The 16,026-nt window shown below is 45.9% G+C and overlaps 1 protein-coding gene and 1 long non-coding RNA gene across 2 annotated transcripts; one reads left to right on the top strand and one right to left on the bottom strand.

The window, feature by feature from the left end:
- The first annotated feature begins 464 nt into the window (after nt 1–464).
- On the top strand, nt 465–13,776 carry LOC120380206 (solute carrier family 2, facilitated glucose transporter member 3-like). The gene is made up of 10 exons (XM_039497722.1): nt 465–677; nt 4,117–4,212; nt 6,213–6,373; nt 6,706–6,946; nt 7,210–7,372; nt 8,461–8,648; nt 9,302–9,406; nt 9,955–10,056; nt 10,374–10,577; nt 10,971–13,776. Exons 1-10 carry the CDS (start codon nt 663–665, stop codon nt 11,175–11,177), a joined length of 1,482 nt encoding a protein of 493 aa, XP_039353656.1. The 5' UTR covers nt 465–662; the 3' UTR covers nt 11,178–13,776.
- On the bottom strand, nt 12,227–15,909 carry LOC120380215. Its single transcript, XR_005587660.1, has 3 exons — nt 15,530–15,909; nt 15,120–15,159; nt 12,227–12,327 (listed from the first exon to the last, which is right to left on the bottom strand). It is a non-coding gene; the product is annotated as an uncharacterized LOC120380215 (long non-coding RNA).
- Between the last annotated feature and the right edge of the window lie 117 nt (nt 15,910–16,026).

Here is a 16,026-nt window from a genome sequence, read left to right as displayed (position 1 = left end):
CTATCTGCCAGCTCTGAACACAGTACACATTAATTATATAGAGAGCCTTTTACACAAATCATTATTATTTTATTGCTATATATTTGCATAGCAACAATAGCCTGGTACATACCCATCTCCATAATCATGTCCTTTCCAAAATGCTGTCTGGAATTAAACAATACAAGCCATCAGAATTGGAATGGATGGGAAACCCCATTAGCTGCCCTCCTGAGTGATGTTTTCAGGCTTTGTAGTATTTGTGAAACATAAAAAGGGCTCTGCTCAGACTCACACACAGAAATGCCTTTTAAGGGGAGAAGGAAAATGCATTATCTAAATTTCCAGTGATGAAACATTGAAGTCACAAAACTGTGCAGGGTCACAAGACTGTTTTTGGTTTTTTTTTTTCTTATTACGGGACCTGGGCGGGGTCTTGTCTTGCTCAGTCCCTCCGTAATAGCCGCACCTCCCAGCAGAAGCCATAAATAGATTGCTCTAAGACAGCTCCTCAGCAGAGAGATACCACAAATTGCACAGAGCAAAATATTACAGAAACAGTTCCAGATATTCTGTTGCGTGGGAAGTAAATACACGACATCTGAGAAATCTTCAACGACTTCATTAAGAAGGGGGCAGTGGGTGTGCAGTGTCTTGACATTCTGAGGCATTTGCCAAGGACCATGGAGAGCAAAAAGGTAACTACAGCAGATCTTTTTCTCCTTGCCTTTATATTTTTAGTCTGCTTAGAAATGGTTTTGTTGTTCAGTGTGTGTCTTGGTTTGAACATGGCTGCGTGGGTTCATCCAGCATTTATACATTCTGGGTTAGCGCTACCTAATTTATCTGACTTGTGAAACCCTTGGCCTGGCTTGCTGAAAATGTTTTGAATCATTGGGCATCCCTTGGCAGGTGGTGTCTTTATAGATAACATCACGGTGTTTGATTATTTTTACCATCTCTTTTACTATTTTATTTGTGTGCCTTTTGAGCAGATGAAAGCTCTGTAATCAAACACTGAATGTGCATGAGGGTGAGCCTTTGCTATAATTATTTAAGGATGACTCTGAGAAAGTGGCAGCCACAGGGGATGCACAGTAGTGGGAGGGGAAGATGTTTATGTAGGGTTGTTGCAAGTCATGGCATTTGTTTGGGTACATTTTTGTGGTGGTGGTTTTTCAAAATATTGCTTTCCTTGTCATGTTTTATTTGGCATGAGATCTATTGTGCTGGATGAATGAGAGCCATTTGTCTTTAGGTTGACCAAAATGACAATGAGTTCGTGATAAGAAAAGGACAATTCCTCTTAAAGGTTTTTGAAGGCCACTTTTAAAGGAAAAATGAGTAGACTTCAGATTTCAACCAAGAGAAATGGCAGGTTCACTCCCCCTCACGACACTCAGCTAGAGAGCCATTGTGGGCAGCATTTTTGATGGGCATCCATGTGTGTTGTGTGCATTAATCTGTGAACTAATTAATTGCGTGTGTTTGAGAGCATCAAGGATAAAAGGCGGGCAATGGTGGCTGGGGAAGAGACAGTGAGGGAGGGAGAGTGGCAGCAAATAACTGACTGATGCTGGTGCTCATTGAAGGATATCTGGGGGTTACTGCTCTCGTAGGGATATTCAAGTAGCCATCAGTTTATAAAACCAAGCCTTTCTTTCCCTTTTTTCTGGGAGAAGAGTAAAGTGTGAGGGCGTGAGGGAGGGAGCTCCAAACAAGCATCCTAGTCAAGGTCATTTAGAGGAGAGTAAAGAAGCTGCCCAGATGAGATCAATGAGTGCTACTGTTCTGGGTTTCCATCCAGTGAAAAGAGAGAAAACTGGTCTCTCCTGATAATATACATTCGGTCAGATACCATTGTCACCCATTGTGAGGGGGGGGTATGGGTGGTGTTTTGAATTCCCTGCCAGCGTCTAAGTTTCAACCCTGTCAATGTGGTTTGTGTAGATCCCACCTTGGTATTTCTGAGCTCCGTGGATATGCTGCTGGTTGGAGAGAATATACATTAGATCATAGTCCTACTCACTGCAAGGTTGGATGGTTGGATGGGGTGAGACCATGTCATGTATACTTGAGTGTGAGACTGGCTGTGTAATACAAAGAAATAGATTAGAAAAGGCAGGAAGAATGGAACGTGGTATAGAACATATGTATACCATATAGTGTGTGTATACTATGTAAGCAAAGTATGCCTATGTTCTATCGTGCCCTAGTGGGTCCTGTGGAGCTGGAGACCAGGCCTGGACATTGAGTAAGCCATGGCAATACAGGATGCTCTTTTGGTTAAGGCACTGAACTGAAAAATGGGAGATCTGGGTTTTGTTTCCAGACGCATTGGGACCTGGGGCACTTAGTCTCTCTGTACCTCAGTTCCTCATCTTCAACGTGGAGGGAATAATAATAATTCCTACCTCATAGAGAAGTTGTGAGGATAAATCCATCAATATCTGTGAGATATTTGGGCGCTAGCCTGTGCCACTTGAAAGCCTCTGCATGCAACAAACTTCTAGGTGGCACTAATCTAGGCCTTTTCAGAACTCATTGACCCCAAGGGAATGAGAGAGCAGAGCTAAATCTGAGTCTTCTACATGACAGCACAGAGGGAACCAGGTCTGACCTTGTAGCACTCCCAGTCTCTGCTGGCCCCAGGCGAGGGTATCAGAAATTGGGAAACTGGTCTCCACAGTATTCCCAGTCCTCACTGGCCTTAGAGAGTGAAAACTAGGGCTGGGAATGCACATTGTTAACACCTTTGGAAGAGCTCCCAGCCCCTAGTGAATGAGAAACCAGGATAATAGGGTATTAAGGATGGAACTTCTGAAGTGTTGCCAATTCAAAGCATTCAAAAATTATGAGACCGCATCCCAAAATTGTGAGATTTTAAAACTATGATAAATGTTGCACACTTTTTATTTGGCTTTTGGTTTCTGAGCCCTTAGAGTTCAAATGGGTCATATTTTCCAGCTTTGGTCATCAGCCGGGGCTAGAAACATACTTTTTACTTTAATGAAAACTGAGATTCTGATATAATCACTTGACTCCAGGAGCTGGGGCCTTAAGAAATACATGAAATATCGAGAGCCTTGCAAAAAAAATCACAAGAGTTAGCAGTACTGCCTTCTACCCTGCCATACAGAGTTCTAACACCATCTGCCTTGGTTCAGGAAGTAAAATCTCAGGATGGGGAAAGAAATCCAGGTCTCCTGTATGGCAGTGCAGAGAGCTAATCCCTCAAGGCACTAGATCTGGCCTCCGCTGTAATAAAGGTATTAATGCTAGGAGTACTGAGACTTATGTTTATTTAGTGGCCCCAGTCACATGACATGGGAAATGTTTACAAAACATGCCAGGGGTCAGAATCTACTTCTAAATGAAGCATATCAAAAATAACAGCCACTAGCTAGTACAGCCAATTAAGAAATGCAAATAGAAGATGGAGACCAGGGTGTATAACTGGAACCTCTGACAGGCGAGATAACCATCCTGCCCCTAATTCAATATCTGTCAATAACTGTGAACCTCAGTGGGTCTCTGAACTTCTTGTTCTCAGAACAGTTCCTCCTGCAATGGCTTGTTGAGCTGCTGATGTGGCTCCACCACTTCATGTTTGCTGCACCTGTTTTCCATTGTCAATGACTGGGTGAGCATAGGACCATTCTCAGTGGCATTCTGGGTATCCTCAAAACATGCAGCACCAGTGTCCTGCTTGGATCTGTTGAGATGTTTTCTGTTCCTACAGTAGGACTGGTTCTTGAAATGTTTGTGCCATATGATCCTTTAGTGAATAGTTTGCCGTTACCTTGGCAGGTTCCTAGCCAATTTTATTTTATTTCTGACCCCATGCAATCAGGGTGTGACACACATGGGTGCCCTGTCACATGACAGGGCTGAGTATACATGTGCTCCCATGATTAGCATTATATCCAGTATTCCCGGCTCATGTTGGCCCAGGGGAATGAAAGATTGAGACTGGGGATGGAACCCTATTTTCCTGAGTGACGCATAGGGGGCACTAGAACTGGCTTCTGAGGAGCTCTTAGCTGGGATTGTTTGTGTTAAACAGAAAAACAATTTGTGTGGAAAATGTGAAAAAAATTATTTAAATGAATGCTTTTTCCCTCTCTCTCTCTTCAGAAAATTACTTGTCCCCTTCTCAGTGCCGTTTCCATTGCGGCCATTGGATCGCTCCAGTTTGGGTACAACACGGGTGTCATCAATGCACCTGAGAAGGTGAGAGAGAGCCCTCTGGGTTTCAAGGTATCTGGGTGGTCTCATCTCTTCCATAGAGCTCATTCTGATGGTGCTGAGGATCAGCTTAGGGGCAGGGGGAGAGGGAAGGTGATTGAGGAGCTAGTGCATGAATGATGTCTCTCCTATTTGAAGTGCAAAGGAGGAGAGGGGACCATCCTTTTATTGCAGGGGAAGAGGAGGAAGAGGGTCACCTTTACATTGTGGTGAGGAGAGATGGAGAAAAGAGGGTCATTGTCCCACTTCAGGTACAGGGGGGATAAAGAGAGAGGGGTCAGTTTGCCATTTCAGGCAGGTAGGGAGTGATGTGGTCCAACCATTTATGAGGTACTGTGGAAGTGGGAGTGTGGATGGGGTCTCTGTCCCACCTAGACATCCAGAGGGAGAATTATGAAGGGACGCCATCTTGTTTGGGGCAGTTGGAAGCCTTGTCCCTGCATGATTTGGATGTAAATAGAGGGAAGGCATGAAAGTGGGGTATCCCTGTCTTCCAAAGTACACAGGAATATGGGAGTGAAGTTGCTCCCTTCATTTTGGGGGTGCAGAGGGAGGCAGGAGTGGAGTTTGTGCCTCCATTGTGCAGTAAAGGGGAAAGGAGAGGAAAGCCAAACTGGAACATTGGCATAGAGGAGACATTAGAACCAGGAAAGGGGAGGGCCCTGGAGAGTTTGGGGAGAATCTATAACCCTCCTGCCAATCTAGTTTTCTATCCAGATTCCACCCCTTTAAAAGAATTTACTTTGGGGAATATCCCCACCAAAATGATGTGTCCCTGCTGCCAGTCTGCCATCCTCCAAACCACAGAAACCTTCTCAGCCTCCCTTATAGATCGGGATGAAGCACACTGGCAAGAGTGGGGGCTGTTCTGAGTCACAGAACAGCCCTTTCAGGGGTTGGAGGGGACAGCCAAGAGCTAAGAGAGGGCTGCATGGGATTATAGTTTCCCCTGTTGATTCTGGGATCTATCTATCTATCTATCTATCTATCTATCTATCTATCTATCTCCATACACCACATCTATCTATCTATCTAATCAAGTTTCATATTAAGCTCAAAGTGGGGGCTTAGTGGGGGATGACACTGTCTGGGGAAATTCCGACCAAGTAATCTGCAAATTACACCACCAAGAAAAAGAAAATGAAAAATGTAGGTTTTTTTTCTTGTAAACCAGATGAGCTAAATCCCATGCAAAAAAGTGAGTCATGTCTACCACATCCACCCTGTCTCCCGGAATACTGAAGTCATAACCAGAAAAGGGAGGGGAGAAGTGGGTGTGTGGTCAAACTAGCGCCTTGCTGCCACCTGCTGGGAGTACAGGATGTGAAACTCGGGCCCTGCAACACTTTGTAATCAGACAGGGTATCTATCTGAAAATTAGCAACCGGAAAAGTTCTCTTGCCTCCCATCTCATCCATCTTAGAAAGCAACGCAGGATAGTTCCCTGCAGTGCTTCAGGATTTTATTCAGTCCCTTGGGGAAACTATTTCACAGTCTCATATACCCCTCACCGCTGGGGAATGTTTCCTGATACCAGAAATGTTCTGATTTGTGAGAGAACTTTTCCCTTTGCTCATTTTAGTCCCATTGCTGCTATTTCTCCTCACTCAGACCTACTGTCCCTCTGAAGCACTCTCCTTGCTGTCTACATCCTTCCGCTACTTATAGAGAGTTAGCCTTATCTCCTTAATCATCTCTTGCCCAATCTCATCAGACTAAGTAAATCAGTCTCTCCATCCTCTTAATCATGTCCTATTGCTCTTCTCTGAGCTTCTCTCCCTCTGAAACTTTGGGTTCCTCTTCAGTTCTCCTGACCCACTTTAGCTTCTCTACTTCCAAATGTCTGAGGTCTCTCCCCACCCCCCTGACTTTGTGACAAAAGACCCTCCTGATCTCATACAGAGCTCCCCCTCTCCCACAGTACATTATATTTGATTGTAACCCCTCTCTCCTCCCATTTCTGGGGGATGTTTTCTCCCATGCAGATTATTCAGGCATTCTTCAATCAAACATTGGAGTTGCGGAGAGGAACCCCAACCTCCTCTGAGCTTCTGACCTCGCTGTGGTCCCTCTCCGTCGCCATCTTCTCCGTGGGAGGGATGATCGGCTCCTTCTCTGTTGGACTTTTCGTCAACCGATTTGGAAGGTACATTGGGAAGGGGGTCTAAACCACCATGGAGTTTGTCTCTCAATTATGGGATATTGGAAGGATTAGGAGAAATTATTTCTCTCCAAAAAATTGGACCAATGGAACAGAGGAGGAGGGTAGGCTGGGGAGAAGGGAAAGATTCCTGCAAGGGCAAGACAGTGGGAGAGAGAGAGGAAAAGAAGCAGACAAAGGGAGTGAGGCATAAAGGGAAGGCTGAGTGGGGAAGCGTGCCCCAGGGAAGGGGGATCTGGCTGGGCATATTACTTCTGCAAGTTCCTCCCTATCACAGCCCATCCCCTGGCTTATGCTAATGTCTCTCTCCTGGGCAGGCGGAACTCCATGCTACTGGTGAACATCCTGGCCGTCGTGGGTGGCATCCTGATGGGCTTCTCCAAGATGGCAAAAGCAGTAGAGATGCTGATCCTTGGCCGCTTTATCATTGGCCTCTTTTGTGGCCTCAGCACTGGCTTTGTGCCCATGTACATTAGCGAGATCTCACCCACCGCCCTGCGTGGCGCCTTTGGCACCCTCAACCAGTTGGGCATCGTTGTGGGCATCTTGGTGGCACAGGTAAGCCTGATACTGACTTTCTCAATGGCTGGTGGGGAGGGCACTGAAGGTTTTATGGGCTAACAGGCTGCTCCACGGGTATCGTTAGAGCGGGATGAGGCCTCATGGACCATTCTGTAGTCACCATGGGGAGGAATGGGTGGGTTGAATAGCTAGCTGACCATACTACTGTAATTCTTGAGGGGGAGAAAGGTTAAAGACTTAATTTTCAACACAGGGGAATATCTCGTAATATTTCTTTCTCTTCCTGTTCGCTGGATTAGATTTTCGGCTTGAAGGAAATCATGGGGAGTGAGAGCCTCTGGCCACTGCTTTTGGGGTTCACTGTCATCCCAGCCATCCTACAGTGTGCTGCTCTGCCCTTCTGCCCTGAGAGTCCCCGTTTCCTGCTGATCAACAAGATGGAGGAAGAGAAAGCGCAAGCAGGTGCATGGACACTTCTAAATGACATCACAGGACAGCTACTGGCCAGCCCAGTCACCACAGTTCTTCCAGCGTGCACTGAACTTAGGGAATAGAAGACTAGGAGTGATATGAGAACCTGGATCTCCTGCATGATAGTGTAGACAGCTGATCCCCAGAGGTCACCAGACCTGCCCTCCACAGTACCTCCAGCCTGCAACAGGTCCAGGCTGTGTGAGAGACTGTAACTGATCCAGGATCTCCTGCATGGCAATACAAAATCACAGAATCATAGAAATGTAAGAGTGGAAGGGACCTAGAGACATTATCAAGTCCACCCATCTGTGCTGCGGCAGGGCCAAATATACCTAGACCATCCCTGACAGGTGTTAGCCCAACTTGTTTTTAAAAACCTCCAGTGATGAGGATTCCACAACCTCCCCTGGAAGCATATTCCAGGGCTTAACTACCCTTATAGTTAGAAAGATTTTCCTAATATTTAACCTATATCTCCCTTGCTGCAGATTAAGCCCATTACTTCTTGTCCTACCTTCTTACTTAGTCCCTATGAGGCATCAGGCTTGCCCTTCAGGGTGTTCCCAGCACATTCCTGATAAGAGTAAGAAGCCCAGAATTAACATGACCTAGTGCAGAATGATAAGGGCCTAGGACAACAGGTTTGGCCTCTGCAGCCCTATCAGCCCCTCCCAATCTTTGGAAAATAAAGTGATTGAGACTAGGAAAAGAGGTCTTCCTCATGGTATACTGGACTCAGCCTCTGCTGTGCTCCTAAGTAGCCCCAAGGTGAACAGGAGCAGGAATCAACTATAGGTCTCCAGCTCAGAGGCACAGATCACTAGGCCTGACATCTACTGTGCTCTTAACACATTTAGCTCCAGGTTGAGTAGGAGGCCAGGACCAGGAATAGAGCCTCAGTCAGTCCCACATAGCCAGGCAGAATACTAACGTCTAGGGGGTCCAGTCTTCACAGCATTAGCTCCCTCCACGGAGAGTTGGAGACTAGGGCTGGGAGTGGAACTCAAGCCTCTCGTTGGCTGGGGCATGTAAATTGATGACATCTCATGTATTCTATGTGTGGTTCCCCCCTGTAGTTCTCCAGAAGCTCCGTGGTACACAGGATGTGGCCCAAGACATCCAAGAGATGAAAGAGGAGAGCACCAAGATGTCCCAGGAGAAGAAAGCAACAGTGCCGGAGCTCTTCCGCTCACCTAATTACCGCCAGGCCATCATCATTGCCATCGTACTCCAGCTCTCCCAGCAGCTCTCGGGCATCAATGCTGTAAGTCAGCTTCCTGTTTCACTTCTTGGGCTCAATTCTCTTGCTGCTTTGTATGAGTGTCTCCTATTGACTTCAGTGAGAGTCATCCAGATACAACAGCAAGTGGAGCTCCTGGGCTCCACTTCCTGTCTTCAGTTGAGGTCAATTTTTGTGATACTCCCTGCCAAAAAGAGCCCCCTGAAATATTCAGCTACCTTATGACCTCATCAGGCACTGAAGGCATGTTATAGCTCACCCCTGGAAGCAGGTCACTTGGAGTCAAGGGAGATCCATAAGATCTTCAGTGACCGCAGGAACTCACCAGGATCTGATTGTGTTTTGTAGCCCAGCTCTAGAAAGGGGCTGCTCAGTACATCAAAGGAGATGTGCACCTAGGAATTAGCATGACCACCTCCATTTCAAGGATAACTATATGAACAACAGGGAACAAAGATTATTTCAAAGGGACACTTCCCTACAGTGTTTGTTTTTCCCAGGGAAAATTGTTATACCTGTGTATGACAATATATGGTCCTTGCATGATCATGGATTGAAATATACACCTTTTTGTCCGAGCTCTTATTGGACACATGGAGAGATAGGCATGAAAATAAGGGGCATCCCTTCAGGTGCAGGAACTTGTAACCATATCCAATTGCTTCTTCTGCTCCCAGGTGTTTTATTACTCCACGGGGATTTTCGAAAAAGCTGGTGTCAAGCAGCCTGTCTATGCCACCATTGGTGCTGGTGTGGTTAACACAGTCTTCACTGTTGTATCGGTAAGTAGCGTTGCGGAGAGCAGTTGGTGAGATGATGGCTAGTGTTGATCTGCATGGTGGTTAGATTTTGGGGGAAAATAGTTGAAGTTAGTTATCCTGGAGCCATTTTTTTTCTCTTCAGCCAAATTGTGGCTGAGATTTGCGGAAAGGAGAGGGGAGGCACAAAGGGAAGTGTGAAAGAGCAGGAGAGGAGAGCAAGGGAGAAGGAGGGAACGTGAGCATACTAGAAGAAGGAAAGAGGGAGAGAGGGTGAGATAGAAGGGTGTAGAAGAGATGTGGACCAGGGTAAAAAAGTCAGAGGAAGAATTGGGGGAGGAAAGAATGGGGAAGTAGATAGAAAAACACTGGGTGAAAGGGTAGGTAGAGACATAGTATCCTATGTCCCCATCCATTTAGGCTGCCACTGACCACATGAGCACTGGAGAGGTGGAGGTATACAGCAGATAAACCCCTTGGGGATGGGGGTGCAGAGCTTGTCATGATGTGGAGCCAGCTCCTTTGGCTGTTACTTTCTAATCTAATGTTTTTCTCTCCTGTCACTTTTGCAGCTGTTCCTGGTGGAGCGTGCAGGGCGCAGGACCCTTCATTTGGTCGGCTTGGGAGGCATGGCTCTCTGTGCTGTTCTCATGACCATAGCTTTGACACTTAAGGTGAGTTGACAGCAATCCAACTGCCCATTCTTGTAGAGTTGAGATGTCATTAGGGATGCAGAGGGAAACTGAGGGGACCCAAAGGTAAAGGAAAGGGCATCTTCAGAGGGATTGGGGTGAGTATGGAGACAGGGAACTCTTGAGTATAAAGAAAGGAGAATCTATAGTGGGGGTACAGCTGGGATCGGGGGAATATACATTCCCATACAGCAGGAACTATATACCACGATTAAGGACATAGAGATGTTGGAGCACGTGTTCTGTTATCCCATATTTGCTTGTCAAATTACAGCTATTCATGTTTCCCTCCCTTGCAGGATGTCTTGAGCTGGATTAGCTATATCAGCATCGTTGCCATCTTTGGCTTTGTGGCCTTTTTTGAAATTGGCCCCGGTCCTATTCCCTGGTTCATTGTGGCTGAACTCTTCAGTCAAGGTCCCCGTCCTGCAGCTGTGGCAGTGGCTGGTTGCTCCAACTGGACCTCCAATTTCTTGGTGGGAATGCTCTTCCCCTATGCAGAGGTAAGGACACAATCTGGAAAGCATTGTGTTGATCTGATCATTAGCTACTAATAAGAGAGTATTGCAGTTTAAACAACATCCCCACTACTTTGCTTTCACTTAATGTTTATAATCCACAAATAGCTGGATACTTAGTCAACATAGCCAGTCAACATAGCCCCCTTTGAGAGCCACAATTTTTGTCAGTCATGTAGCATTCAAAGTTCAGACTCAAGCTTTAAGAAACCCTTAAATGGCCTGGGGTGTTCCTTTAAAAATGCTACATTAAACGTAAGTACGTCCATATTTTGGGGAGGGTGTTGTGATTCTGAGCTTAGGAGATAATGACTGTACCTTGATTTTAGGCCTATGCACTTTTCAAATTATAACCTTTCCCTTCTTTCCCCTCTGTAGAAATTGTGTGGTCCCTATGTCTTCATCATCTTCATTGTTTTCCTGGTCATCTTCTTTGTCTTCACCTTCTTCAAAGTCCCAGAGACCAGGGGCAGGACTTTTGAAGACATCTCCAAGGGCTTTGAAGGACAAGCAGCAGTGGAGAAAAGCCCCATGGTGGAACTGAAGGGCGTAGGGTCTGCTAATGATGTTACCTCAAATATTTAATGCCCCCCTTCTTGACCCTTTTTCATTGTTAAAGAAATAAGTGCAGAATCTTTCAAGGACTGGGCAGAGATACACGTCAGGAGAAAATCTAGGACAATTTAAAAATTGCTGCTATTTTATTCTTCCCCTCGCACCACTCCCTTTCACATTTCTGCCAAGCCCTGCCAGTGTTAAGATGGTCTGAAGTGGGGAGGTCTCATCTGCTTTCAACACTTGAGGTCATCAGGAGCTACAGCAAAAATAACCTCATCTCCACCTGCTATGCACTTGAGGAGGAGACCATATGGGCAATATTTTTGCTGCTCTCACCTTTAATTGCTCCTAGGGATTAACATATTTTTGTGCATAGCAACCTCTTATGTTTTTTAAACTTATTATTTTTGTAAGTGAGCTAAAGCAACCAAACAACTCCGCAGTGCCGCCTCTTCCCACTTTTAATTCAGTTCCACCATGTGTGTGCAGTATTACGCTGGAATTTAATGTAATTACCAAAATGCAAAAAGCCATCATGTCATATTTACTGTCAGGAGAAGGGGACCAAGTTACCAGAGAGGGTTTTTTTTTCCCCTTTTCTTTTTGTACAGCTAGTTTGAAAGCGCAGTTTTACATTGGTTTATTTATTTGTGTGTCAGTTTAATTGTAAATATTTATTTTTTTAAGAATGTAAAAATATGTACAGATAATGAAGAAGATGTTTATGATATATAGTTATTCTAAGAGATGATACTGTAGGTTTGAGGTGCAATAAAACTGTAAAGCAGAAATGTGGTACTAAAGAGAAAAAAGGGTGCTCTGGTTGGCGCATGAAATGGAACTGATTATGCACAGCTCCATTAAAGGACATTTCTGTCCTCCAGACACAAATTAAAAAAAAAAAAAAAAGAGTACTAGAGAGAATAAGCATGTGACGGTATTTGTGAAGTTCTTATGTTCTTCAGGACTTTTTGGTGGCTATGTTAAATAACAGTCACAAGGATTACTTGAAGATTGAAATATTACAGCAAAAGGGCATTGTTACTTGACACTATTTTCAGTAACTATTAGTTTTTGTGGAGGCTGGGTAATGATTTCAAGCCAGACGCTGACTCATTCAACCCTCTTTTCTTGAAAATTGGCTTCTCTGTTCCTCTTTTCTAATGGTAAAGGAAGTCTGAAAGAGACAGATTGTAGTTTAAAGAAACGTGAGTATAAATTTTTTTCCAAAACTGTATATTCTTATCAATTGTTCCTATAGTTAAACTTTAGACAAAGGCACGTAGCATGAACCTCCTGGATACAGGACTAGTCATCCAAGATACGTAGGACTCTGTAAAGGTAGAAATGCAGGAATAGAGACCAAAGCTCCTGAAACCTGATAGGCAGACAGAAAGATGTTTAGTCCATGGCTATAGGGTAAATTTTTGCTACAGGTGCTGGGCTATCCATTCTGGAGGCTCCAGGGAATACTGTAATGTATTGTGTGTGTGTGTGTGTGTGTGTGTGTGTGCACTACTGCCCTCTACTGGATAGGGTATGTCAGACACATTCACTTAATAATGGTCCCTCCTCTCGTCTCTTAGTTGCCAGAGGACTGAAAAGTTGCTTTAGCTTAGCAGAGCAAGACTTAGCGCATATAGTACATTTGAATCTGAGGGTTGAGAGCTGTTTCACTGAATGGAATACTCAGTAGGGAGAAAGAAGGAGAGTCCAGTGTGGTTAGGCCCATTGACACTCCATCAACATCTGTGCAGGAAGTCCAAACTCAAACTCCTGCACTGGGCACCTCTGCATTTTTGGATTGAAACAAACTCTGGATCTGAATTAATAGCTTGGATCCATTTACACCAAAGCTAGAATCACATGGCTGGACTTCATACAACACTCAGCAGGGAAGTTAGTATGCCTGACCTCGTCATCCCATAGCTGACTAAAGAAAGCAAAACTACAACAATACTCCCCAAATCATCTGAGGGCACATCTTGTCTATTGCTCCCAAGAACCACACCCAAGGTTCCTTACCATGTATTCTCCAGAGTTTGCTCTCGTCTGAGTTTTAAATGACTCAAGTGATGGAGCCTCCACCCCTTCCCTTGTGGACAATGATTACAAAGTTCAGTAAATTTTGCTACTGGGAAATATTTCCTGTGATTTAACAAGAACATTTCCCTCCTTGCTCAATTTCATCAACTTACTCCTAGTTCTTCCACCCACCCCCACCCTCCTCGGACTTCCTCTCCCTCCTTGCTGTTTACATCTTTCAGAGTTTATAGACGGTTATACTCCCCTCTTTCATCATTTGGCTACGTTATACAGATTTCATTCCTTTGATTCTCCTCATAACTCTGATCGCTTAATCGTTTGTGGAAGATACAGCTTTCTGGTTGTATGTCTGTATCTAAGGAAAGGAAATTCCCCTCCAGCTGGGCATTAGAGCATTCCATACAGCACATCAGGGTGTTCGTATGATGCCTTGGACTCTCACTCTATCTTAGTCTGTCTCGTTCTCTCTCTCTTTCTCTATGTCTACATTATGAGTATTTCTGAAGGGTTTTATACGCTTATTATTAATTTGTGATTGTGTTACATGTTTCTAAAATAAAAACGGTGGATGTAAATATTACAGATCTGTTTCTGGGTTTGTTACCTCCCTTCATTCCAAACCAGTAACAGCACCAGTCTTTGGACCACACACAGCTCTGCCAATGCCCCTCAGACCTGCCCTGCAGCCCCCTGCTATTTCAGTGCTGGGCTCCTCACACAGCTCTGCCAATGCCCCTCAGACCTGCCCTGCAGCCCCCTGCTATTTCAGTGCTGGGCTCTCCACCCAGCTCTGCCAATGCCCCTCAGTCCTGCCTGTGGATCCCCTGCTATTCCAGTGCTGGGCTTCCTACATCACTGTGGTGCTGACTGGCCAATGGTAATGCTTCTTTCAGCCCCTGTGTGTATGTCCTCTAGAAATTCACCTCTCTACACTTCTCTGTAGGAAGATGTTAAAAAGGGGGTTTCCCTGCGCTGGTCTGTCCAGTCCCTCTGTAGGTATCTTCTAGAGAGTCTTCCCCTCTGAGGCCTAGTCTAGACTGGTTAGGTTGATGTAAGGCAGCTTATGTTGACTTAATGATGTCAGTGTAAACACTACAGCTTTGTCCCACCGATGTAAGTGCCCTACTACACCGACATAATAACTCCACCTCCATGAGAGGCATAGCACTTATGTCAGTGTAGTTAGGGTGACCCAGCGTCTGTGTAGTCACTACGTCCTTTACATTGGCGGCTTTGTCAGTTTCATGGCTCCATGAAAGCCGGGCAGCTAGAACCCAGCTTCCCCCCGGCTTCCCACACTCCAAGCCGGGTGCTGCCCAGAGGCTCCATGTTTAGGGAGCTGAGTAGCTGGGGTGGCTGGCCCCTGCTCCCAGCTGGGAGTGGAGAGACAAGAAGCCCAGGGGACAGCTGGGCTTCTGGTGGGAAGCTGCGTGGAGCTAAGAGCACTGCCTGTCAGCCCCCCACACTGCCTCTCTTCAGTCAGTGGAAGCGCTCCTGGCGAGGACACGCACCACTGAAAGAAGGAGGGTAGTGTGGACATGCATCACTGCAGTGATTACTGCGGTGGCTGTAAGTTGGCCTGACGTAGGCCGACTTAGGGCTGTGGTGTAGACATGCCCTGAGTCTCACTCACTTGTAGTGTACAGAGGGAGCAAGGGATGGGCTTTAGGGTGGTAAGGAGGAAACCCCATTGGATGGAGAAGTCACTATTTATCCTTATTCCTGGGGCAGCAATGACATTTCTGACATACGCGAGTTGGTGCAGAATGCCACGTTCCCCCCACCAGCCCCTCTGCTGAATGTGAAGAGCAGATGTAAGATAATGCAACCCCCTCACACATGCAGCACTCGACACCTTGCCACTCCTCTTCCCCCAATCTCTGTGCACTCCTTGCCTCATAACCCCATCCTGGGATCATGTACCTGCCTGAGAACTTCAGCCGGACTCTGTGTGTGTGTGTTTCTGTCAGGAAGAAAACAAGAGAAGGACAGATCAAGACGCTTAGAGGGAGAAAGTCACTCAGAGGGAAAGAGGGCTGGGGAGAGAGACAAGGAAATTCAAGATACCATAGGGGAAGAATTGGATTAATTAAAACCAAAATAAACAGACAGACTGCACAACAAGAACCATCTGGAGCAGCTGAGAACCAGGTAAATCCTGTTCTGTCTCAACAGGCCCAGGGTAATACCAATTTCTTTCCAGAATGGGCCTTCCAAAACCTTCTGGTTTTGAGTGCTGTGGTTTTCCAGCTGATGTTTGTTTTTGCGGTTGCGAGCATGTACTTAGCAAGGGCATGGTTTCGGGGTCCGAGAATCAGCTAAGGAGCACTCACCGGGCAGAAAGCCCAGTTGAAATCCCAGCAGAGTTGCCTTGGCCCTCTTCAGAGACAGATCATTAGCGTTCCATGCTGTGTGAAAGTGTCTCAGATGCAACCTTAAAAACTGAGCTAATACCCTTGAATATTAAGTGTCTCTCATAATATATTGTAAGAGCCAGGGTTAGCAGTGGGGATGGCTTTTTACAGCCAGACTATCCTTCATTCCTTGTTGTGCAGCATAGTGAGCTCTGGCTGCTTGCTGCCTTCCACCAGAGCTGGTTGCATGTCAGTACTGGTAGAGCACACAGTGCTTTGGGATGAACAAAATCAGAGAAGCATTACAGGGTGTTACCAGGGAGAGAGGAAGGAAGGATGAACATCCTCCCCAGCCTCCTGTGTTGTGGAACCTTGAGGTTATCAGGGCCTTTTGTGATGTCATAGGGCAGGTGGCGGTAGAGTCATGAGAGCACAGGGCCAGCTTTGAAGCCAATCCCATCCCACCTGCTGGCTGA

This window comes from Mauremys reevesii, linkage group 1 (genome assembly GCF_016161935.1).
Source record: "Mauremys reevesii isolate NIE-2019 linkage group 1, ASM1616193v1, whole genome shotgun sequence".
In the NCBI taxonomy this organism is placed as follows: Eukaryota; Metazoa; Chordata; order Testudines; family Geoemydidae; genus Mauremys; species Mauremys reevesii.
The sequence above is the reverse complement of the archived record's forward strand: the minus strand, read 5'-3'. Positions and strand labels throughout refer to the sequence as shown.